The sequence below is a fragment of the Aulonocara stuartgranti genome, assembly GCF_965226115.1.
Source record: "Aulonocara stuartgranti genome assembly, chromosome: 18".
In the NCBI taxonomy this organism is placed as follows: Eukaryota; Metazoa; Chordata; class Actinopteri; order Cichliformes; family Cichlidae; genus Aulonocara; species Aulonocara stuartgranti.
In genome coordinates, this window is record NC_138954.1 from 16,427,464 (window position 1) to 16,452,617 (window position 25,154).

The following is a 25,154-nucleotide window of genomic DNA, read 5'->3' on the forward strand; positions in this document are numbered from 1 at the left end:
CCAGAAGAATGGCATTACAGCTCATGTTCTTACTTCTTAAAGCAGAGGCTGCTTTGTTGACAGTTACAGAGTTCATTGCTTAAAGCTGACAATGTGCATTTGATAAAATGATGTTTGTACAGCTCTCACTTGAATATGATAGTCCAAGATTAGCTCTCGATCTTTATTAAGCATCCTCTGGATCAAAACAAAAAGTAGAGGAGGAAAAATATCAATCCTGTTCCTTTTTTTTATTTATGTGTTTTAAACTTAAAACTTTAAAAAATGCTTCCCATGATAATATAAAATATATCTATAATCATCTGTGGATTCACTTTAATTATATTATTTAGCTATGATTCACTATACGAATGTAAACAATGAAGCAGACAAACAGTGGCAGTATCAGATGTGATGCTTAACATTTTGTTGCAAGTTTTTTGTGCTATATTTGTTTTTCCTTTTGAGCATTTTAAAGCTAATGTGGTACTGCTTTCCACGTGTGTTCTTTCAGGAGGCTTACTAATTGTCAACAAATGTCCGATATATTTATGGATGTGGAGTAAGCAGCCGCTCCAAACCAAATGCGACATCTAACTCGTGGACACAGTCAGAATTTTGCATTTCATGGCTTTGATTTGAATAACTTAAGCAGTGACTTGACTTGCTCAACTCATAGAAGAGACTATCTTGGTTCTCACCATAGGAATTTGATACTTACTTTGACTAATCGCACTACAACTTTAATGGCACACGCAACTTTGCCCAGTTCTTTTTTGGAAATGGTAATCTAATTGTTTGTGTGTGTGTGTGTATATAAATATTATTTTAATTAACACACCATTTTGGTAAGTTTTTATAAACAGAAACTGAAAGGCACTGCCTCAGATCTGTCACTTTAGCCCCAGTCACAGAGGGAACCACTAGTCAATAAGCAATAATGTGTGGGAGCACCACTTACATTTAATTCCTGTGACACACCTGCCATTCATTAGAGTGATTTTGCACAGTATTATAGCAGGACTTAAATTAAATCTTAGACAGCTTAAAAATGTGTCTAGAATTGAAGATTTAGACTGTCGGAACACCAATTAAGGCCAGATTTGGGTTTTCATGCAGAGTATACCATTACAAGCTTTCAAAGAGTTTTTGTAGATGTTTTGTATTGTTTGTAAATTAACTGCCACATCTCCAGCAACAGTTATTAGTCCAAGATAAGCAGGTGCTTATAAATATTTGTGTCATATATCCTTAAAAATTATTTTATGAATCGACTGAATGCTAAAATCTACTACCAAAAATTTAATCCTTTATCCCCCAATTTTTCCTCCTCGTCATAACACACAGATACATTTTTAAACCAAGCTGCTTTGAATCCATTTTTCCATCCATTCACTGTGTTTAACTAAGATTTATGAAAATGTCACCTGTCGTTTGCAAAGAAGAGGTCTGACACAACATATGTTCCAACACATGCTGTAATGATTCTGCTGTTCAGCAGCAATTCATTAACTCTGTACTGTACCCGTGTAACGTCTCTGGTCTCTGCACATGCTTGAGCTCATAGCCAAATGATTTGTAATTACCTAATTATGTCTATGCAAATAGTCATCTCATTTGCATAAACCATGCTTGGAGGACTGGAGGCAAATAGACACAAGAGGAAGGGTTTTTTCTTCTTCTCCTCCTATGTAGCTTTTATCCAATGGAAACAGTTCTACTGATAAGCTATCTGTGCTGCTGTTTACTGCCAAACGTGTTGACATAATTTACCATTAAATAAGTTTAAAAGTTTTTTAATTGCACAGATGCATTGATGCTTTTACTGCAATCCATTCCGAAATCTGAACACAAGGAGATGCTTAACAATAAACGGCTTCTGTATGAGTTATAAAATGAGGGCTATCACATGGCGATAAGATTGTCAGGCAAATCATCTAATCAAAGAAATTACTACTTTTTCCCCCATTCATAATCAATTCACCCTCCTTGCTGTGAGACACGAGCCTGTGCTGTTAAATGACAGATGTCTGATGGACGCCACTAATGTAGCGATCCCTGTGCCGCGGCGGAGAGCCATCTCTTCAGGGGGAAAGCAATAATCCAATTAGCTCGACGCCGACTTCAATTATCTGATTTAGTTTGTGGAATCGACTTCAGGTCACAGAGAATCAATAAAGACTTGGAAGCCTCTTTATTTAGACTTATAGTAGAAAAAGTCTTTATGTTGGTGTGACATAAGAAAACACTGATGGGATTACAATATTTTTTAAAAAGATAGAAGCCTACCATTAAAGATAAAGAAGCAAATAGGTGAAAGAAAATAAAAGAAAATTACATTTAGAAAAAAGAATAATTGCAATACCCACAGTAGAAATCCATTTTTCTTGTCAAATATACCTTCAGGTACAATAACTAATGCATCTGATTATAATTTGTGATTTTCAGACTCAAATGTTGTTGTACTTGTGTTTTCATCTTTTTAAAAACCTGAACAAAGCTAATTATTCTGTTGGCTGCCCAGGCAATAAATTGGAGGCATTAAAACACTTTCATTATGGAGATTAAAAAAGCGACGGATGGCTGGTTTCTTAAACTGATGAGTATACAAGACAAAACAAATCCAATTCTCCATGCATAGTAATGCACACACGTGAAACATGGTGTAACCACGGAGGTAGCACACGATTGTATGCAGCAGGAATCTTTATGTGTGACCCATGTACGGTCATTACATGCAGCTCCACTACACAGTGCAGCAATTCAGCTCCACGTGAGCCGAGGTCAGAGTGTTTCAGTAAATCTGAGCGTGAACCGAGTGTCAAAGGTATCGCTGCTATCTCGCAGGCACCTGCAATGATGAGCTTGTACAAGCACCATTAGCGCTTCTGTTATTACTCAATTGTTGCGGTTAGCACACGGCTAACAGAGGAACCATCACCTTCTCACATTAACATAAGCATTAACCTCCTGACCATATCAATCTGGGAACCTAAGGTCAACAAGTTCTTGCCAATTAGAAGTAAATTACCACAGCTCTGCGAGTGGGCGGACGAGGAAGAACACAATTTAAAGCCAATGGAGGCACAAACTGTGAGGAATGACCAAACTATGATTTCCCTCAATTAGCATGGCATAATAAAAAAGAAATTATAGTGTGATGGCCTAAAGAGGAAGCTAAAGAGGAAGGAACAGATAAAGATACACATCTTCGTCCGACATTAAATGCATCATAAAACTGTTCAGTCACAGGTTCATTCGCAACTTGATGGCACCTCGCAGCAACACAAAAGCACTTTAATTAGCAAAACATTTCTTCAAGATACAAAAATAGATGGCAAATAGTTGTTGTTTTTTTACATATTAACTACACTGGACTTACATGAGTTCAGATTTTTTAAGTACCTCTGCTTAAGTAGTTACATTGTGTAATTACAATGTAATTACAAAGGAAGATACTGTACCCCCCCTCCCCCTTTTTGATTTCATATTTAAGTTATATGTTAATGTGAACAAGTGAAGTTATAAGACAGACTGTGAGCAACCATCATTCATCTTAGAGAGACGGCTGTTTTTCTGACTTGTTATGATCCTGAAAAACGTGTTCAGGCATTCATCTGTGGCAGGCTCGACTACCGCAGTAATGTAGTCCAGTAAATATTCTTCCAAAAACATTAGAGGAAGGCTGCAGCTTTTCCATACCACTGCTACAAGGTTATTAATCACATTTAATGATGGAAAGCACATGATGCCAGTTTTCTCAGAAGTACACTGCTTCTCACATTCAGCCTGAAATGACCAAGTTACACTGATGCCAGTCGCTTTATGTGCCAAACTGTTCAATACCAAACTGTCAGACATGCATTATTCCTCACAGAGACAAATTAATTAGGGATACAGCAGTTATTGTCAGTTCCGCCCAAGCTTCAACTTGCTACGTTCTAATTTTAAATTGTAGAAAAGCAACCAGTATGGCTCGTTGCGTTATACTTTTAAAGACACACCTCTTCAATCTGACACTAGAATTGCTAAATAATAATAGCCACATCTAGAGTCACTGAAGCATATGATCATTTAATCAACATTACATCTTGGGAATACAAGTGTAGAATAAGACAAATTTAGGGTTTCAGTCAGAAAATTGTGTTTCTGTCACTCATATAAAAAGTGTGCTTTGCTGTGACGTGACATGTGTCTCGTAACGTGTAACTGCAACTCGCACAGATATAAATGCTGCCGATGGAGTCGGCCACTAGCACAGGCTGCGTCATAGGCTCTGCATAGATTCAGCGCAGGAGCATGATTCAGGCGTTACTCTGTCCAACGATTTCACAATGGTGGAGGGAAATATTCATTATGTAGATGCACTGAGAGTCATATGGAAGTCTATTCGCCCCTCCATTTCTCTCTCCTTCCTCTCTGTTCCTTTCTTTACAGTTTTATATTTCTATATAACAGAAACTTTAATATAACAGTTTCTTTTTCATGTTTTAATATGTTTGTGCTTTGCCTGTTTTCAGCAGCGCTTCGAGTCCTGCTCTCTATGTTAAACATTAAATTTTTGGATAGTGATCTACTACAAATTCTAAGTGGAGCTCTGTGTTATGTTAAGATATACATTTTATTTGCTTTTTTATTTTAGCATACTGTCTTCTACACTTTGTACGCAGGAGTTTCTAGACCTGAATCCACTATTCACACATATAATTACTTAATGCTTTAAGTGCATTTAGCGGATAGCTGTCTCCTTTGTGTTATTGTACCGATGTTATTGAGTACTTCCTTTATTATTGACTGGCTGCCATTAAAAATATTTACTTGATGTGCAAAAATCAAATTGAAACCTCACAGACAAGACAGTGACTCGAGGATGGTGCTTCCTCTATAGCTGTGCATGTGCAGCAGATGTACCATCGAGAACCTGTGGACCAGATTAGCACCTCAGGGGGTTTGGTGCTGAGCCCAGCTGTGCTGTCTAAAACGCAGTCTGCAACCCTGGATCTATCTGTCTAAGCCCTTCAAAGACCTCTGGAGACCGGTGTCACAAACCCTTTGAGATGACTTAGCAAACAGCTCTTCACCTTGAGGACTCTTTATTTCATCTATTTGCGTGAGCGCTTCACTGAAATGACAAGGTGCAGAGGTACATAAGGTGAGCTATTGTTTTGGTGTGTAGGATGTGCTGTTTTGTGTCGTATGCATGCATCAGGCAGTCACTTAAAGAAGTGCTTGCCGTTCCCGTGAATTAACGAGCAGTTGGGAAGAACAGGCCAAGGCGGTGCCATCTGTAAATGTCACAGGCACTGCTTGCTCATTTTACACATCATTAAAGCCAATATTCCTAACCTGTATCAGAGCAATCAGGAGCAGGCCATTACTGCGACAGGGGCCCCAGGGGAACCACGACCAAACTCCGAAAGAAAAAAGCAGAGAGGAAGAGAGAGATAGAGCACACTCTTTATCTATCTGACACACACAATTCTGCACACTTTTACACGCACACACTCGTGCTCAAACAAACGAGGAGCACACCTTCCAACAATAAACAAACACATGAAATCAGCACCAATACCACTACCCTAATAGCTAGTGCATTTAACAACAGAGCAGAATGAAAACAGGGCCAATTATACATGTATCTGTGGGCAGTGTGTATAGAGCCCAAATGAGAATCTTGTTATTCCTTTCCCTCTGTACTGTGGCGCTCAGAAAGCTAAGCCATTACAAGAGTGGAGGCTCCAGGGACAGCTTTCGGAAATGAGAGCGAGTCAGGGAGTGACAAAACAAAGTATTGAGATAAACACCCACCATTAGCACAGGCAGTTAAACCTCCATTTCCTAATCCCCAGCTGGACTCCAGAGGATATTAACCCTTACTTTACTAAGGTGCAGGACAACAGAATACTGGATTACAGCCGGACTCTCAATATAAGCAAAACTTTAGCTTACTATCGACTGGCCTGGGTTAGGGAACATAGTCCAAAAAAGTTTTGATGAATGAATATTATAAATGTTATAAAGGCAGTTAAACATTTTGCAGCAGGCACTTAAATATATTGTGTTACTAGTTGGGTTGGTGCACTGTATGCTAGGCGTTCTCATTTAACATCACTGCAAATTGGTTTTGTTTCTTTGTCCAGTTGCTAGCAGGTAAATATGTCATTAATTCCAGATTATTACACTTATCATACTCCTAATCCGCATCCAGTGGTAAGCTTCTTCAGTCCATTTATACCTCTTCCTTAGCCACAGTAAAGATGATCTGAAACGTGCTACATTGGTATTAAAGCCCATTTAGTTTTCAGGGTTTGCTTATTTAAGTCCGTTTGAGTTCTTCATGTTCATATATAAAGTAAAATGATTCCACTGGGTCGACTGTGGCAGACTGACAACATCAAATTTAGTTTAAATGGTTTTTAAATGAAAGATGATCTACAGTTTTCAACCAAAGTGAAGTTCCCATCAGCATCAGCATTCTGGCCACGATCTTCAAACTGATTCAATTTAACCTTTCCAGTAATTTAACAAGGGCGGTTACCATTATGATTCTGAGAGTCCACACTTTTACAAACACAGAAATAATTTCCCCGATTCTCCTTTAACTGCTGATAAAATTACATCGAGTGCTTTCAACCACTTTAAACTCAATCAGCTCAAATTTTAAATGAAACTACTCAAAGATTTAAAGTGATTATCCCGTTTCTGCACTTTTTTTAATTCAAAAATTAATTTGTGAAACAGAGTACACTGAATCCAATTCTGCTCTGTCACAAACAAACGCTTTATTCTGAATGCCTCCAACTGAGAAAAAAAGGAAGATGTTATCTTGCATTTATGTCTTCTTATCATATATTATGACTTAATATGTCATATTAATGTGAAATGTTATGAATGGTTTTTAACTATTATCATGTCTGAGTGCTTTAATAATTTTAGATTCAGTAGGTTATACTGAGGGTCTCCTATTTGTTGATGTTTAGATGCAGATTTATATTACATTACATTTACACCTAGAATTCATCATATTCATTTTTTCTGGAATTTTTACGTCTTTTTGTTACTGACAGTTACTTTGATAGACAATAAAACACAAATTCACATTCAAATTGCATCTATTACTACGATTTCTAATCAGGCAGCTAAGCATTTACTTATAAATATTAGGAGTGTAAGTCACATCAAATCTAAAATTATATTTATAATATGCATCGCTTTCGTGGAAGTGTTTGATTTTGACGCTGCAACTAACCTTTAATCACTCTTGCAAGAGCTACATTCAGACACTCCTTTGACTTCATCGCCCGAGTTTTTGATCTGTTACGGTTTGTGTTTTTTCTATGTGTTTTATGGGTAAGTAGATGCACTGAAGTCTCAAAAATGACAAAAACAATGACTCAAATTAAACGTTAAACTCCTACTTATAGAACAAAAAAGTTGTCAAAATGGCACGTTAGTTGATGATCTCATACCGTAATCTTTTCTAAATCTAATAGCAGATATTATACGTCTTAAATTTGACTTATAGAAGTTTTAAATAATAAAAATGTTCTAGTGTCTGAAGCAAGTTCCCTAAGTCTTCAAAAATGGACGTGCAGTTTGACGGCCTTTGTTTGACTGGACGTCTGCAGATCTCGTTATCGTCTGCACATCAAACACATTCTTATTTTCTTTTAATTTCTGCCACTTTAGCAAGAATAAATATCTCCACCTATAAAACTGGAAGCATCAGCAAGGAAGGTCTCGTCACAGTTTACCTCCGTCCCGACACCCCCCACCCCAGCTCACATTGGGCAAGCTAAACTCCCCAAAACAATGAGCATTTGATACACTTTCTTTAAAAGAGAAATACATTAATGATGCTCCCTGACAGTCTGCATTAATCAGAGGGGGCTCCCCCTGAACACAACTCTTTATCGGCCATCGATTTTCCAGTGGGTTTATGGCGAGCGACACATCGAGAGAGCTCGTCGCCGGGCGGCTGCTGGGAAACACATTACGGGGCTGTCAGTTGTCTCGCCATGCATCCTGCATCATTCTTTAAGCACATGAGAAGTTCATTACACCGCACAGCTCTGACAGTGCATAGGATATTAGGGACTGTGTCCCTTGTGCCTATTCTTGGTGCAAGTGCAGCGCATTAGACGTAACAGAGAGTTTTGACTTTATCCAAATATGGCTTCAAATTGATTGTGGAAACATGGCCTTGCATTAATTTGAAATAAAATCATTTTGAAGCACAATAAAAGCTAAATTACAAGAGAGTACAACGGATGACTCAAACCCATTTGAAAGTATGAGCCCATCTGCCGAGTGTTTAGCCTGTAATCTTCATACTAATGAACTTAGTTTTAACATAAGTCTAAATTTCTCTCCACTTTAGCAGTGATTGGGAGAAGCCTCGCTAACTACTGTAGTGCCATATTTGGAAATTATGTTGCAGCGACTGTCTCTCCAGGCTCCCATGTACATCCCACACGTCCCATGTTGACCAAAATGATTTCTCACCTTAAGACGCTCACGCTGTTTTGATTTATGATGCTTCACAACTACTAAAATTCAATTTCAGCCTGCATTGCATGCTTCTGATTTGCCCCGTAAATGAGATAAACTGATAGCAATTTATTCAAGGATCCCACCTCATCTCTCCTCTCTCTCTTTCCTGTTCTTTTAACAGGAGACACAACTCACATCCCAGACTTGGGTGAATCCAATATTTAAGCGATACGTCTGTATTCCAGAGCATTCAGCAGAACAGACAAGCTGATGCTAATAGAAAAGCTTGCAGAGAACAATGAGAGAGACAGAAAACAATGTGCATGTTTGATGATGTGAGAAACATTGAGAATCTGCCTCCTCCTGTCTGATTACTCTTATACTTCGGTCTCTGAAGTAAACCTTGCACCGTGTGGTACACTTATTGCCGAGATATAAAGGGGTTCGATAATACCAGCCATCGCTAAGTGAAGACTTTAATGTGACTGTGTAATTCTGTCAGGAGATATACATTAAGATCTAAGTAATGTCAAATAAAACTGAAGAAACGGGTGCCTTGGAAAAAAAAAGGATGCTTGATTAGATACACAGCAGCTCATCCCATTTCTTGGAAGCTGGATCGCTGTTTAGAATGTAAATAAAAACAGAATGCACTGCTTTGGAAATCACTTTAAGGCTGAAAATAGTCTGTTGAAACTGCTAGATTTTACTGCTTTTGAAAAGTATATAATCATTTTGAATTTGATCCCAAGTACATGGTTCAAAAAAATTGGGGCATGCGTCATGGAAGACAATCTGCTCGCAGATAATTAGGTTAATTGGGAACGTTATTGAATATACATCTCCAAGAGACGAGACGGAAAGACTTCGTGGGCATATAGTTCAATAAATTAAGAGCATAAAAATGCAAGGAAGGTGGGATTTCATCACCATGGTACACAGTTTGTAATTTATTTAGCAAATCGTGGATGTGGCATTATCGATATAATAAAGCTAACCTCAGTGATAGCACTGATAACTTATATATCTGTGAAGGCACCATAATGCTTAATGATAAATACAGGTTTTAGAGCAGAATGGCTGCCATCCAGACAACGAGACCATGCCACGTGTTAAGACAGCGCGGCAGACACACTGAAAATATAGTGACCATTATAAAAAAATAATATATAAATGTATTACAAAATCAAATTGAAATATATTATTTCAAAAAACAGCAAAATGTCTCAATTTCAACATTTCTATTCTGAATTTAACAAATCTTCAAATGACTGCAAATCAATTCGATACAACGTCCCAACTATTTTGGAAACAGCGATGTCTGTTCTGAAGGCTAACTCAGAATATTTTAAGACTGCCAGACTACCCCTACAGAAGCCGATGTCACCACACACTACCCTAGCAATAAAAAGGGCACCACTTATCTCATACCACTTATCTATGTGATGCTGATGATGTTCCCTCTATATAACAATGTGGTCAGCAGACCCATTCAGACTTTAAAGAGAAGCTGTCAGAGACCATGATAAAAAAGTATAATGATTATAAATGCTAAGCCCCATTTAGGAGGCGTCAATGCCATTGTTGTTGTTATCCAGCGTATCAATCTTGTTGATTGATCATCCCGTTCTGGTGACATCAGTTTTATGGCCTCTGAAATGCGCCACAGTGTTTTCACAATGCCATCCAATTAGACTAGTCCATTCATCATTGGACTGAAGAATCATTATTAATTGGGTGGAGAGTTGACTGCCACTCCCCTGCTGAGGAGGGCCACATTCGCTATTCACGCAACAGTAAAATAAATGGAGGCTTTGAGGGTGAACTGTGCAGGGGGCCACAGGGAGATACAAAACTACACACCTTTATGTGTATCATAGGCCACATTCAGCCAAAATAAAGAAGATTACATGCACTTATTCCATGACGACTATAAGGAGTCATTTTAAATCTGATCACTGAATAGCACATATGTTAATAAAAACAGTAAAAGGATGCAAAGAAGTTTCTATAGTTTTTGTCTGTATACATTCATGCCTACCAGTTAGGGCTACTGTTTAGATCTGTGCAACTTTATGTATCTGTGTGTGTGTGCAGAGCAACCAATAACCAAAACTTTGAAGGAGAAAGAATTAGATGGCATATCTGGTAAATTTGGTGCTATGTGTTAAACATAGAAACACAAATTGTACATGTACAATCGCAATTTTTTTTGTGTGTTTGCTCCACAAAATGAAACTGAGTCTCTATAATAGTAGGTGAGTATTTTGCCAGTCTGTCCCCTGTGCAGCACTTGAAAGATTTATATATTTTTGTTCATTCTGCAACTTTTATCATCTAGCTAATGTAGCATTGTAACTTTTCATACCTTCATTGCCTGCGGATAAGCCATCTGGCTTTGTGATGCCTGTGCTCTTTTTCCGTCTGTGTTTCTTGCGGTTTGCGTGTGGCGAGGGAGGTGGCTCAAGTTTAGGACTCGTTGCACTGCCCACACTCGAACCGGTCAGATCACTCGTCCCGTTAGCTGTGGGAAAAAAAGCATAAAAGGGGAAACAGTTACTGTTTTTGAACAGCGAAAGAAAACACACTCTGGATTTTCAGCCTTATCTTTAAGTTTAATTTTTACTATATGATCATCAGCTTGATGATCGTAGTTCTGACTACTAACTGGCATCAAACCTCACCAAACAAATAAAGTATGACAGGTATGTTTATTAATTTTAGCTCGTTTTAAACCTGATTAAATGCAGCTGTCCCATTGGTGGATCACTCATAGAAATGTGTAGAATAAGGTTCTGCTTTTTTAGGCAGAATCAATTCTAGTCAAGATAATATTTCCAAACAATAGAAAAAAAACATCATGATTTATTCAAGAACTGTGAGGATGAACTTTGTTTTAGATTTGACATGTTGGGAAAAAAAATTGACATTATGATTTTCTTCTGGAGCTTCTGCAGGCAACGAATACACAGAGTAATGACTTCACGACTACTGAAGGAAAAATTTGACGGAGACAGTGAAGAAAAACAAGGTCATGCGGGATTTTCTGTCTTTTGCTATGATGATGCGTGATACATTTAGAAAAAGAGATGCAGAATATGGATGAAAAAGGGAATGCTGGGTTAAAAAATTTAAAATGACTTCATATGTATCCATAAATGACTTTTCCCTTGCAGATCAATATCATCAAGGTGACTTTGTGTGGACAATGTAGACTTAATATTTTGCAGATATACACATGTCTCAAAACTCTTACGTTAGTGGCACAGCAAGCGTTAACGCAATGAGTTACAAAAACAGAGATTGAAGCTAAAATAATAATAATAATTTTATCACATGTCCTAAAAAGGGTGAAAAAGTATGTTTGCACCATGTTAATTCCTGTGAAATGACAGCTGAGTGTTTACAATATTGAAAATATCATGAAAAGTAAATGTAGACTTGTCACAATCCAGTATTGCATCTACAGTAGGAGGAGTTCAAAATGGCTACGAGAGCTCTAAAAGTAACTGTGTAACAACTCCAGCTTTAGATGGTCTGAAGGACAGGTATGGGGCTATCACTGAACAAATGGTTACCTAAGTTGGCCTGCGGCAAAGCTCTTTATATGACTGTCTGAGAGTGACAGGGGGCTAAGAGTCGGCTTTGTTTCTTGTAAGTGATTTTATAAATGTGATATTAACCTGTGCTACCGTTGGGCAAAGGGATAGGAGGGATGGGACGATAGGAGGGGGATGTCAGCTTGCCATCTTTCTGATTTCCTGACATTTGACATCACTTTCCCTTCTTTCCCCCTCCGGATGCCATTATGAATCTGGGAGCGGGGGCCAGGGGCCTGGGGGAAGCAGGGAGGGAGGGCCAGTAGATGGGCCCCATATTGCTCTCATCTTACCACCCTGTGTGGTGCTGGCAGCCTCCTCCATTGTCTCCCATCAAAAGCTCATTGTAGTGTGGCAAACTCCATTCATTTCCCTGTGCACCGTCCCAGCCCCAGGGGTGGAGTGCAGGAGGACAAGGGGCTCAGGGATTATTGCTGTTGTCGTTGCCAGTTGCACATGCTATAATGTGCGGCACTGTGCCATTAGCCAGTGTACAACATTAGGCCTAATTCGGTCATTACCTTTGGGGAGATGGGGCTGTCTTGGAGGAGTAAGATGGGCTCAGCGGGGGACTGAAGATGCCTGAGCGGGGGTGGGGGGAGCTCAGAGGATCGGGGATACACTGCTCGAGTGTGGGCAAAATATAGGAAACGACACCTGAGACGAACATCATTATGCCTGCCCTCCAAATTATTCTTGATGAGAGTTAATGTATACAAACCGTAAAGTCATTACTGGGAAAAATTAACAAATTCATTAAAACGATCTCTAAGTTGTTTGAAAACAGGAGAAGTGTCTTTAAAGGTAATCTTAATATTTCAGCATAAATAGCAATGTATTGATTATATGCCATCACATTAATAAACATAACATTAGTGCATGAGCTGGAGCCCATATATTAGGCTCTCTGGTGTTTTGAATGGCAGCGCGCAGCCACACATGTAGCAGCTCCTAGTCAAGGCGTCTGTTTCAATTTCCCTGCTCTCTTACAACAGCCCCCCTGAGACGAGTCATTAGCTGGCTCAGACAGCTGGGGGCACAGGGGTCCTCCAATGTGCCCCCCACCCCCCACCCTCTGTTTCCTCCTCCCTCTCCATACCAGCGTCTGTCCCGCCAGCACAGCTCCGTATGGCGGGTGGAAGACTCGAGCTCCAACCTGCCTCCAAAGTGACAGCCAGCATTTGTTTAATGTCGCTTGAGGTTAAAGGGGAGGGCTGCCCCTCAGGGGGGCCCAACCGTGTCATAAACACCTCTAATTATCAATTTCTGCCCTTAATGTTGTGGAAAATGACCCCGGCACAGCTCGCTCTGCACCTGAAACATATATATATGTAAAAAGGTATACACACCCCTTTGTTTGCATCCACTGGGCTTTAAGAAGTTTGTGATATTCAGGTGTAGGAGCAGGACATTTAAAACTACAGCACACATCACTAAGCAACAATAGCAAAGCGTGTGAGATATAATAGTTTTATATAAAGCCCCTGAGTGGTTCTCAGCTCTAAATGATGCATGGCAGGTTAATTAAAATTTGTTAAGTTGACAATTATGAAGTTGAAAGCAAACTGCAAGCGAGGAATTCACCGTGGCATTATTAGCTGGCTGTTAGCGTGCATGAGGGCCATCAGGACCAAGCTGGGTAATGAAGCACGCTGGGGACCAGAAGTCTCTTTACCCACTCAGCCAAGATCACCTGGGCAGCAGAGTAGGTACGAGGCTAACCTGTGATTACAGTGTATTGCACTCCCAGCACTGAGATGACAGCTCCAGAACGGAGGCCATGGGTGAGACAGAGGGCGCTGCTAACATCTTTACCAACGCTACGCTCAAAATGAATAAGAATGAAAAATGGTGAGAGAGTGAGCAGCAGGGGGGAGAGGGTGAAGAGAATTGGGGGGGGGGGAGTCATTTCATTGTTATTCAAGAGGCTCCGGGTAAGGAGCACTATGATTCCGCCAGGCCCCTTGACATGGCAGCCCTGCCTGTCCTCAATCAAAGCCAACGGCTGCAATTAATGGCAAAAATTAGAAACAATCACCGCCTCCCCCTTATTATCCTCAATTAGAGCGTACTAATCAAGGCCTGATCGCGCTCTGCTGCTCTCTCCAAACTAAATGTCAAACTTCATTACGGCCTGGCGTAGAAATCAAACGCCCCACATGCCATCACCCTCGCATTGGGAGGCCAAGGTGTAAAACACAGTGCCACAGGAAAAGGCTATCTGTGCATTAAGTACCTGTGTGCTGATGTGCAAACTCAGAAGAGAGAAAAAAAACACTCTTATATAAATAAATTAGCAATGGTGCAAAAATAAATTGGAGCACAAGGGATTAAAAAAAGGGAAGCGACGCAAACTTTGCATGGACTAAGGTTTTGATAATCAGCACAGCATTGTCAAAAAATTCATATTTTCATATTGGCATGAAAACTGACACGGCTCACAAGCCCTTCTGCAATTAACAATTATTTCAATTATTACAGGTTAACCTGATAAATACTTCTTAATTAATCAACTCTTTGTTCCACGTAAGCATCACTTATTTCTGACAAAACAATTTTATACATTTAACGTAAATAAAATGTGATAAAATATAACTAGAAATATTATTATCAACCAAAAATATATCAGAAAACATGAAAAGATAACCTTTGAATGATGTAAAGTTTTACTTAATCAATTTCCCCTGTTTTAAGACCTGGCTCAAGGCATCGGTGACACTGAAAGGCAGAAGTCTTTTGACTTTGACTTTCACTCACGCATTGACAAAGACTTAAGTTACTGTCATCAGCCAGCCTATCAATTGACTGTTTGAGCCTCTTGCTTTTAATTCAGGCTCAAAGATTGAGGTGCGTGAAGGAGACCAGGATCTAAACAAGCATCCAGTGCATTAAGAATGGGTGTCTTTATGAATGCAAGCAATAGAAAAATTGGGCCGGGATTTAATCAAAAATCTGCGCTCAATATTCAAGAGATGCTACTACCTTGGCTTCTGCCTTCGTTCAATAGGTTTACAAATGAGGACATTCTTTAAATAATATGGAAATGGTTACCTGGCTAAGATGCATTCATTCTCCAGTGAATCATCAATCTGCTGTTTTTGCATCTCAGAATCACATTTTATGTTAACCTGCAACCTTCACCAAGGATAATGGAGTGATTGGGCATGGTTGGAGTCAATTCACATGGCAAAACATGAGCAGCCGTTACTGCGGAACACCCTCTATTGATTATTGAAGACACATTAGGAAGGAAGATAAGAGGGTTGCGTTTCAATCAAGTTTGTGTTGTGACAGCCCGGCATCACTTTACATTGCAGATCTGCTCCGCTACTTTAATTCACGTCCTTAAACTGTAAGGAGACATTAACGGCAAGATATTCAGCAAAGTTTCTGATGCTGCGTTCAGCGTAAGCCTTTAACTGTCTGCACTGACTATGCACTGATTACAGAGACACTTCTCTTCCTCTAACATAATCTATCATTTGACACATCGCTTCTGCTATTATTTTCAGCTCATTTGCCTCATTCAAGCTCATTTGTGGTTACCTTAAAAGTAGCATGAAAATAATTGAAGAAAATAAAATAATGGAGCAAATTGTATCTGATTTAGTTGAAGACTGGATGCTGGTTAATGAGCTATGTTAATATTAAAGGCTTTACAGTTTACCAAACATGAAAATAGGAAATTCTAGCCTCCTTATTTCCAATAGCACAATGTTTAGGAAGTCCTATTTGTTCTCTGCAGTTCGGTCGCCCAACCCGCATTCACAAACATCCCCACAGACGCACACACACACACATTATAATGCAAACACGCTCTGTGGAAAACAAAATCACATACAAACAGCCACTCACAAAAATTCTGCAAGAACACATACAGAATATATATACACACACACACACACATGCAAACACACGAACACACACACACACACTCATGCTCATTTATTTGAGGACCCCACGAATCTAAGTAATTCTGCTTTGGGCATGCTGCTGATGGGAGACAGGGGTAGGGGGTGATGGAAGTGCCTGCGTCCAGGCAGAATTGATCGTTTGGCAGCTCCAAATGAGAGACAGGCTTGTCTGCGGAACCACGAGGGCCGTGCAGTTGGACTCCAGCAGCGCTCGTAAAGTGCGCTCTTTAAACTGCCGGGGCCCCTGGGAGCCCATGGGGAGGGGGGGAGCCGCCGCCGTGCTAATGAGAACTACCAGAGTGCAAACATGCATGGAAATGACTGTTATTCTGTTGATGTGCATTTAAGTGCTTTTTTACTGCCAACCACAAAGAGAGGGAAATAACTGGTGATGAATGGTACCCCCGAAAAGCATTCATTTTCCTCTTCGGAAGAAAAAGAGAGGAAAACAGAAGGAGGAGGGGGGCAGAGAGTAAGATGGAAGGTAAAGACAGGATGGGATTTGGGGGGGGGCAGCAGACATGGTGAATATATTTTCTTACTTCACTCAAGTACAGTGACAGGGCGAAATGTGACAAGGAGGCAGCAAGAGGAGATGCATCGATGGCGGAAAGTTAACCTTCACCGTTCCTCTCCTCTGAACATGCTGCTTCTATCAAAGAGCAGCAGCCAAAAAGGTCACAGCGATCACAGCTCTAATCAGCTAATTATGAAAATGAGGCTTGTTTCACCTGCCGAAGAAGCTCAGCAAATGGCAGCTCCATCACTCCACAACTCAGGATCAGGTCCCCTTAAGTTTATTTTAATACATTCTGTTCTTTGTGGCAATAATGAATTATATGCGAATTATAAGAACTCGGGAGGCGAGTGAGGATGTAGAAAGCGTAGGTGGAGGGCTTACGGGCTCCGCTGCTTGTACTGGTGTTGATGGCTTCATTCCACTGGTCGGCGCTGGACACAGAGAAGGAGCGCTGGTGCATGCCATCTTTACTGCCGCCAAACGCCGACCCGCCCGTTTGGAGGGATGTGCTGCTGTTGGAGTGAGAAGCGCCTGGAAAATAAAAAAAATTAAAAATTAATGCTCGTTTCTTATTTTGCATACAGCTGTTTGAATTCTTTACTTGCAGGATTGTTTTCTTCAAGCTCAGAGGATAATGATGTAATTGAGTTAACAGTTTTAGGTAGTTTCTACTGCACTGCAACACTGCTGCCACCCTATTTGTGCACATATCTCTGTCAACCAACCCCCCACGCACACACACGCGCGCACACACACACACACACACAAAACCCTTCTCCCTCCGCCTCTGCCTCTAATTAGCCCTTAATTAACAAGATACACTCTGAACGCTAATTATCTCGCCTCATCCCTCTGACTGCCACATCGATCTCCACTGGCGTCAGCAGGCGTTCTCCCCCTAACTTCCAATCAGGCAAGCCACGGACGCCTGGCTCTCTTTACTAATTCATGGGCTAGGCTGAACCATGTGGGGTCCTTCCCTCCTGCTCGTGAGTAGCTCCTACAACACGTCCTAACTACTCTGAAAAACTCATCGATATGCTTCCAGTCATGTGAGCGGAATCAGATTAACTGTCGGAGGTGGAAAATACAGCTCCGACAGTTAATCTGATGAATGGGAATCTCTCATGTGACATGAAAATATGTTCTAAAAAATAAATAATAAATAAAAGTAACGGAAAGTAAGTGCTACTTAAAAGTAGCGTGGGCGTCTAAAAACAAGATCCTTTTCACAGCGTTTTTGCCATAAAAACACACACACACACACACACACACACATGCTGCATGACATTGTAAAAACAAGTCAGTTTAATAAGGCCAATAGATATCACACTGGCACTTAGAAGGTTAAAACATCAGAGGTTTTGTTATGGAAATCAACACAATTTTCTGATTTTCTTGACAAAGCTTCCTCATCTTACAGGTAACACACATCAAGGCCCTTTATTTAATAATTACAAGAGAATATCAGTTTCTGATTGAGGTGACAATAACAGAAAATATAGTGTGTGGCTCGTGTGTAAAGTAAACTAAGCGGCACGGGTGCTTGTTAGGATAATATGTCCTACTCATTATCTAGAGTAATAAGTGTATCAAATTCACATAATCATGTCTAATTAGTATCAGTAATTATCTTGTTGGGCCCAGGAATATTAATCTTCAGGTCCCAGAGGGGAGGGAGCAGAATCGCAGCAAGAATGGGAGAGAGAGCGAGGGAATCATGCTGAGGAGCACCGACTAAATTAGCATGCTGAAATCAGAGCGGAGGAGGGGGGGAGGAGGGGAGGAGGGGAGGGGGAGAGCCTTGGAGTAGGAGAATTGAAAAGAAAATGTGAAACTTTGTTTTCCAAAAACGTGCCGCATAAATTATATAGTTTTTTTTTAAAAAGCTCTGACTTCTATACATTTGCTCTTGGTAAGTGTTTTTTTATTATTATGTGATTTTGGACAGCAGTGCACCACTGCATGTTATTTCCCAGAGCCAACGTTAGTGTTACTGTTTAAAGTTAGAGGCATTTGTAACAGAAAATCCATTTTTCCACTATTCAAAATGTGTTTTAATTCACAGAGTGCAAAGTTTCACTCTGTGATACCTTAAAATAGAGAGGAGAGGGGGGGGGGGGGAGGATTAGATAACTCCAAGGCAACTTCGATTGATATTTAAAATTCAACAATCATGTCTAATTGTCAAATTGGATGCTAATGATTAATGAATTATACATGGCTGTATCCATTAGTCCCCAGAGACCACTCCTGCATAAAGGGGAGGATAATGTAATTACAGTGGAGAAATAATCAGCTTGTGGCATTAAAAGAACACTGTACTCAAAGCTCCAGCCAGGCCCGACTCCTTTACATTTTATAGATTTAACAGTGGCACTACGGTGGACTGACAATGACGAAACATTATGACTCAAACTGAGATTCAAGGGATTAATACTCAATTGGAAATCTCTCACACGGATTTTGGTGTCATAGACAATACAAAATATTAGTAATTAATGATTATTGACAATATAACTGGATTTATTTTGAATTGTGGGTGAACCAAAACCCCAGTTTGAGGCCTCATTCTGTCCAGTCGCTGTTTAAGTCTCTATGAAAAACCATTGCAGCCATTTATGTTGACATTACATGAAATATAAACAGTAAAATAAGCAAATCCGGATGAACAAAGACTGCTTAGCTCTAAATATTAGACTACTGGGATGTTACATTTTTTGCCCAGCTTTATTTGTTTGACAGCTTTCCTCATTAAGCTTAGAATAATAGCATTTCTATAGATTAAACCACCCTTCTGCACAGTCATTAAAAATACTGTGCTATGTACCATAATGATCTACTTATATTATTACATTATAATTTAATTTGTAATGGGGCATTATTATACTGGAATATTGCTATCTGTTAGACTATAATTCTTTTACCACTGCATCTACTTATTAAAAAAATATCACCAAAAAACAAAACAAATTGCTACTTTTCTTCAACACATTCTGACACTGATTCTCTTATAAAGAAAGCACGCTAAACATTTAACTTTTGTTCATTTCCTGCTTAAACTCTTCACAGAAAAAAACCCACTGTGGACTTTATTGTCATGTGTAAAAAGAGATAACAAAAGCCATATAGTTTCTACTGCAGGCGATCCAAGGCTCGGGTGTTAAGTACAGGCGATGGATTAGCGGGGAGCAGCTCTGCCTTGCTTCTCATTTCTCTTTAGGCCGGGCCGTCAGTGGGCTGATGAGCCGTGACGAGGCCTGACCCCTCCGTGGAGTTGTTCCCATTATGTACAAGTAGTGAGATAATGAAGCATTCATGCTAATGTGGGCCGAGCAACACATCATCTGCGGCTGTGTAATCCACCACCACCATCATCATCATGACCAACGCCCAGACGTCCCCCTTCGCCTCTCATACTGCGGCTCCTAATCCAATCACAAGTCACTACAGCATTTGCATTCAGACTTATGCATTTTATACAATGATTTCTTAAACTGTACGCAACAAATTAACATTAAAATATTGATTTTAGCCCTTGTGTATGAAAGTACAGCCTGTATTATCTTTGGAAATAGACATTTTTACGGATGCTTTCTTCTCCATTTCAGCTCCTTTTCAGATTCCATCTGATGACGTCTATTTCTATTGACAAAACAGATCTCGATACGAACAATTAACTCTCTCAGTGGATCTCAGAGGGATCCCCAGCAGCACTTCCGTGTTGCAATAAAGCAACTTTAGAGAAACAACATTCACTTTTAGATAATTAAGCTAAGCACATTTGGAATATGGGAGATGGTTTTCGCTTACCCAACAGGGTTGAGGGATTCAGACTGAAGAGATTGGGAAATATTTCAACTTGCCGAAGTTGTTACTGGCCTGTTAGTTAGGGAGTGTGTGGTTCTTAGTTCTGTAGCACTATATAAGCTGGAGACAAATCATGGCGCAGAGCTGGGAGGGAATGGGCGAAACACTTTTCTCCTTTTCCTCCCTTGTGGTGAGCGCATCTCTCCCTCCCAGAGGATTGATTAAAAGTGACTGGGCCCATTAATACTTTGATACAATGTATCTGTCGCTGGTGACACGGCAGGACGCATGTTAACAGGGAGGATCATATTTAAAATGGTTCCGCTCAGCACCCAGCAAAGGAATTAAACCTGGCCGCTTGGCAAACTCGCGGGCGCGTGCGTTCCCACATTTACTCTCTGTCTTCTCAACCTCTCCTCTTCATCTTCCTATCTCCCCCCATCCACTCTGCCCCTCCTTCTCCCGGTTGCTATCCCTCTTCTCCCAGTGATTATAAAGGTCTTTAGATCTAAGGAATGAATGAATTACCAAAGGCAAAGACAAGGCTTGTGATTTGGACGCTGTGAATGAAAAATTACCCCTTTGTTCCCTTCATCAATTGCATGTCTAATGAAATCAAAATCCCGATCGCATAATCAGAAGAGGGTCCTCCACCCGGAGAGAGACCTGATGTGATTTGTAACCTTTCTTTTCCTAAGTGGAGATTAAGGCAAATCTCTCTCACATTGTTCCCTGATGCAGACATAGATGAAAACTGAAAATGTTGGGAATTTATCATTGATGAGTCTTTTCCAAGAAATGATTATCAGGTGAAAACAACACTTTTGCGTTAACAACAAGAAAGAAAACAACCCAGTTGGTGGTGGGTTTTATTCTCCCCAAAACCTTATCTGGCCTGATTTTCACCGCCCTTCGTCCACTCAGACGACTCTCCTCAACCCTGCACTCAAGGTCAACACTTTGCAGGATGACACAACCTTGATCTCCTGTCCTGCGCTCTGTAAACTCCTACATCTTTCTGCTTGTGACTGATTAACTCATTCAGCTGTGGCAGCACCTTGGCCACATTTGAAAGTAACCTGCCCGGACAGTCCTAACGGTCCCTGGTGGCACATCTTTGGCACTGAACCCACTCTCAGCCAGTTAGCTTTAGCCTGAATGATGGAAACACTGTGCCCATTTCACAGCTGACGAAGGACCCCACCTCCCTTCGGGGATCACTCTGCTAATTAGTATTAATTACTCTTAATCCTAACCCCTAAATCCAATCACGGGCTTCCTCTCTATACGGCTGCCAGACTCTCAGCAGCCTCCAGTGGTACTGCTTGCTGAGAGAAGAGCTCTATTTTTAAGCCTGAAGGTGGAAAAATCCTGGCACGATGCTCAGGACTAAACTGCTTGCTGTCTCTGTGACCACTACAGTACCACAGAGGATGGAGAATAAGTAGGTCAGTGACTTAAAAGACAACGATAAACAACTGTTTCTTAAACATGGTTGCAGCATTTACTTGAACACAACTTGCGATTCCCTGTTCAGTAATATAGAGAAGTAATAGATTTGTCATAGATGCTCATTAAGTCATCAGTGTGTATACTACACGGCAGCTAATTTGCATATATGAAACATACAGAAAGATAATTAACCTGTTGGGAGCCATTTTTGTGATTAATCGCAAACAGAGGGCAATATAAAATTAGTAATGTAATAAAAGCCTAATTGAGTAACCATTACATATTCAAGGTATGATTTATTTCTTCTAAGAGCCTGAAATGTATATATATGATCTCTCTTAACTTAAAAGTGTCCATGCTTTTAAATTTACCAGCATAAGTGAGTGTTATAAATGTGGCACTAGCCTCAATACCATGGCTAAAATTGCAACTTTTATGATTAAGCTGGATCAGTAGATTATATAAATATACAAATCATTTCCCAATAGACTACATTTTGGACACTCCGAAGTCCAAAGGATGAAGTGAAGGTTGTACTATGGCAACAACAAAATAAAAATACTTGATGACTAGAACATGTTTTTTGAGATTTGTCCAAAACCACAATGATGTAAAAAAAGTCATAATAAAATTTTTTTTAAAAAGCTTGCACCACCATATTTGTAGTCTATCTAAGGGTGTTTTCACATGTGCAGTCCTACACTTTGCTCTAGTTTATTTGAGCCCAAAGCTGAGAGAACGGTGCAGGTTTAGATCTAGATGAGCAGAATGCATCAGGTGTGCCAGCTAACTATACCAAAACTGCAAAGTGTGCCTCTCTTGATACATTAACATTAACATTACTAAGCTGTATAAAGTTTTTAAACATAAAATATTAAATCTGAAATCTGCAAAGCTGAGCAAACTATGAGCTCCTCAAATAATTAGACTTTGCTCACATTTGTGCTCTTTGTACAAAAGTGCAGTGTAATGTAAGTGTAGTGGACGCAGAGCAGGGAGGAAGAGGGTGATACCGTCATTCATGTTGTGACACAGCACCCTAAAATTATTAATCCTATCGTATCATAACTGTTTATGTGAAAAAAGAGCAGAAATTCTGCCCATTGGACAAATAATGAAGCAGGGATTCTGACCTGTGTTTCCTATGCCCAGCTGCAAAGTGCTGCGGTCCTTGGTCAGCCCGTTGGTTTTGGGACTAGCAGTGGGGGCGACGGTGGCCACTGCTCTGGGCGGTCGCTTCCCAGGCACCTTAACTGTTGTCCTCAGCAGGTCTATCTCTTTTCCGTGCACGTTCTGCATGTAGTCCTACAGGAAGTAATAAATAAGAGCATGACAATTGTATCAAGCAGCCTTCACCCTACACAAGCTCGTATTTCCAGATATATCCCACAATTTACCTACTTGATTACAGTCTGTGGACCAACAAGAATCCAGGAATTATAGAAGAAAAACAAATTAAAAGACTATTCAATTTCCATCCCCATTAGTCACAACCCATCTTAGACCTTCCACTACGGCTGCGTGATAGTGGGAAAATGATTGTAAAGCCATTATACATCACCTGTGCCCACGCCGTCTCTCCAAATAGCGAGATGGTAGGCTTAATGAATGCAAACTGTCTCATTCTCTTTCAATTTGGTCATTTGATTTGGTTTAAAGCGACTGCCGCCCAAATGTGGGAAGCCAAGGTGAAAATCATTGGGCTCAGCAGAAAAAGATCCAGATAGAGGCGAGCTCGGCCTTTGCCGTCCCCCCACCGGCTCCTCTGCTTTATTACCGTGTCATAAAGCACTCATTTCTTTCCCAAGCCTCCTCGCTAATTACCCAGTGAGCGCTCTCATTTCATTTTATTGCTGGAATTAACAGCCAGATCGAAGCGTGCAAAGCTATTAAGATGTGTGATTAAGCCACATTCAATTAGTTTCTACAAACAATTTAATTGATGTAGCAGATAGAATTAACAGAAGGTGATTGTGTGGATGGCTTGGCTGACTGCGAAATTAAAGGTTCCCCTCTTTCACTCTCAGGCTGCCTCCCTCCCTCGCCCCTTTCCTCAATCTCTCTCTTCCCCCCTTTTTTCCCCTCCTTTTCTTACTCCTTCTCTGCTCCACTGCTCAAAATGAGCTTGAGCTAATGTAACTGTCAGCCTTATTTCACCTCCCTCTGTAAGTCAACAGATTCATAGATTCATAGATTGCCCCGATGACCTGTAATAGCTGTAATGATCAAGAGATAGCCTGTTCAGTCAATTACATACATCACTTTAGCCTGGCACCGCTCTACTAATAACTGCTTGTAAATTAAACCACTAACACAATGTCAGAGTAAAAAAGACCACACACAGGGTTCATGTCTAACCACTGGGCCCATTTTCAAAGTTTGAGTTGTCTCATTAGAGACAAGATGCTGAAAATATCGCTCATTTCATGTGGCCGAATGATCTAGACATGCCGAACGCAAGGCTGGAAGAATCAGAGAGTGATGGAGGGAATCCGAGGGCAGAGACGGGCATTTCTGAGTGGAGCACCGGGCTCTTCAGCTGTCTGCTGCCAGCCAGCCGAGTGTTTAAGAGGTATTAGCAGCCCAGCGGGACTCTGACAAAGATGGATGTGGGAGGCTGGTCAGGCTCTGCTGCCATGCGGTGAGAACCATTATAAATACAAGCCAGCGTGAGGCCTGGGCGCGGCAGGCACGCAGCAGCACAGCCATGTCTCCATTAGCAGACACCGTGGATTGGCACCACAGGGTGGGCAGAGATGACCACTAGGACACCCCATTTTTTAATACTAAGCTCAAAGTCCTAGGGTTTGCTAATATGGCCGTTACGTTACACACAGCAATAAGTCTCTGTTGACATCGTGTGCATATGTGGTTGCAATCCAGTTTCCTACAGCAATGGTGGCAAATGTAATCGCATCAAGAGAATCGTGCTCAGCGGTTACAAAAGTCCTGCATTAAAAAAATCCAGCAGCACCCACGAGTACAAACAGTGGTGTAACAAACCCATAAAGCCGAGTGGAAAAGAAATAGCAAAGGAAGGAGCAAAAGTCTGTGTGTGGAGGTGGGGGGGACTCACATGTAAACTGGGGTGGTAAGTGAGGACGCCATTATCACACAGTGTGACATATTTCTTTTTCCACTCCTTGTTGAGGGATTTGCCACTTCGCTTCAGAAGGATTCCCTGTAAGAGACAAGCCATCACGGTGAGCATATGCTCCTCTCAGAGCAGCGCGGTCGATGATATGAGCCATTATGGATGTTAAATACCATAAAACAGTGCTGTTATTGTTATTACAGATTTGTTATTGCGCTTTCATGGAGAATTTTCTTGGAGGTACACCATAAAGCAAACAAACATCATATTAAATGACAATTATGAAACAGTAT

The 25,154-nt window shown here is 40.6% G+C and overlaps 1 protein-coding gene across 3 annotated transcripts in view; it reads right to left on the reverse strand.

Moving 5' to 3' along the window:
- Nucleotides 1-25,154, reverse strand: part of agap3 (ArfGAP with GTPase domain, ankyrin repeat and PH domain 3) — a 118,005-nt gene that overhangs the window by 16,200 nt on the left and 76,651 nt on the right. For all 3 annotated transcript variants that reach the window (XM_082513324.1, XM_082513325.1, XM_082513323.1), the window contains exons 10-13: nt 24,844-24,948; nt 22,901-23,072; nt 16,887-17,036; nt 10,841-10,996 (exon numbers count right to left, since the gene is read on the reverse strand). In XM_082513324.1, coding sequence (XP_082369450.1) covers nt 10,841-10,996; nt 16,887-17,036; nt 22,901-23,072; nt 24,844-24,948 — 583 coding nt within the window. The remainder of the gene's footprint in view (nt 1-10,840; nt 10,997-16,886; nt 17,037-22,900; nt 23,073-24,843; nt 24,949-25,154) is intronic.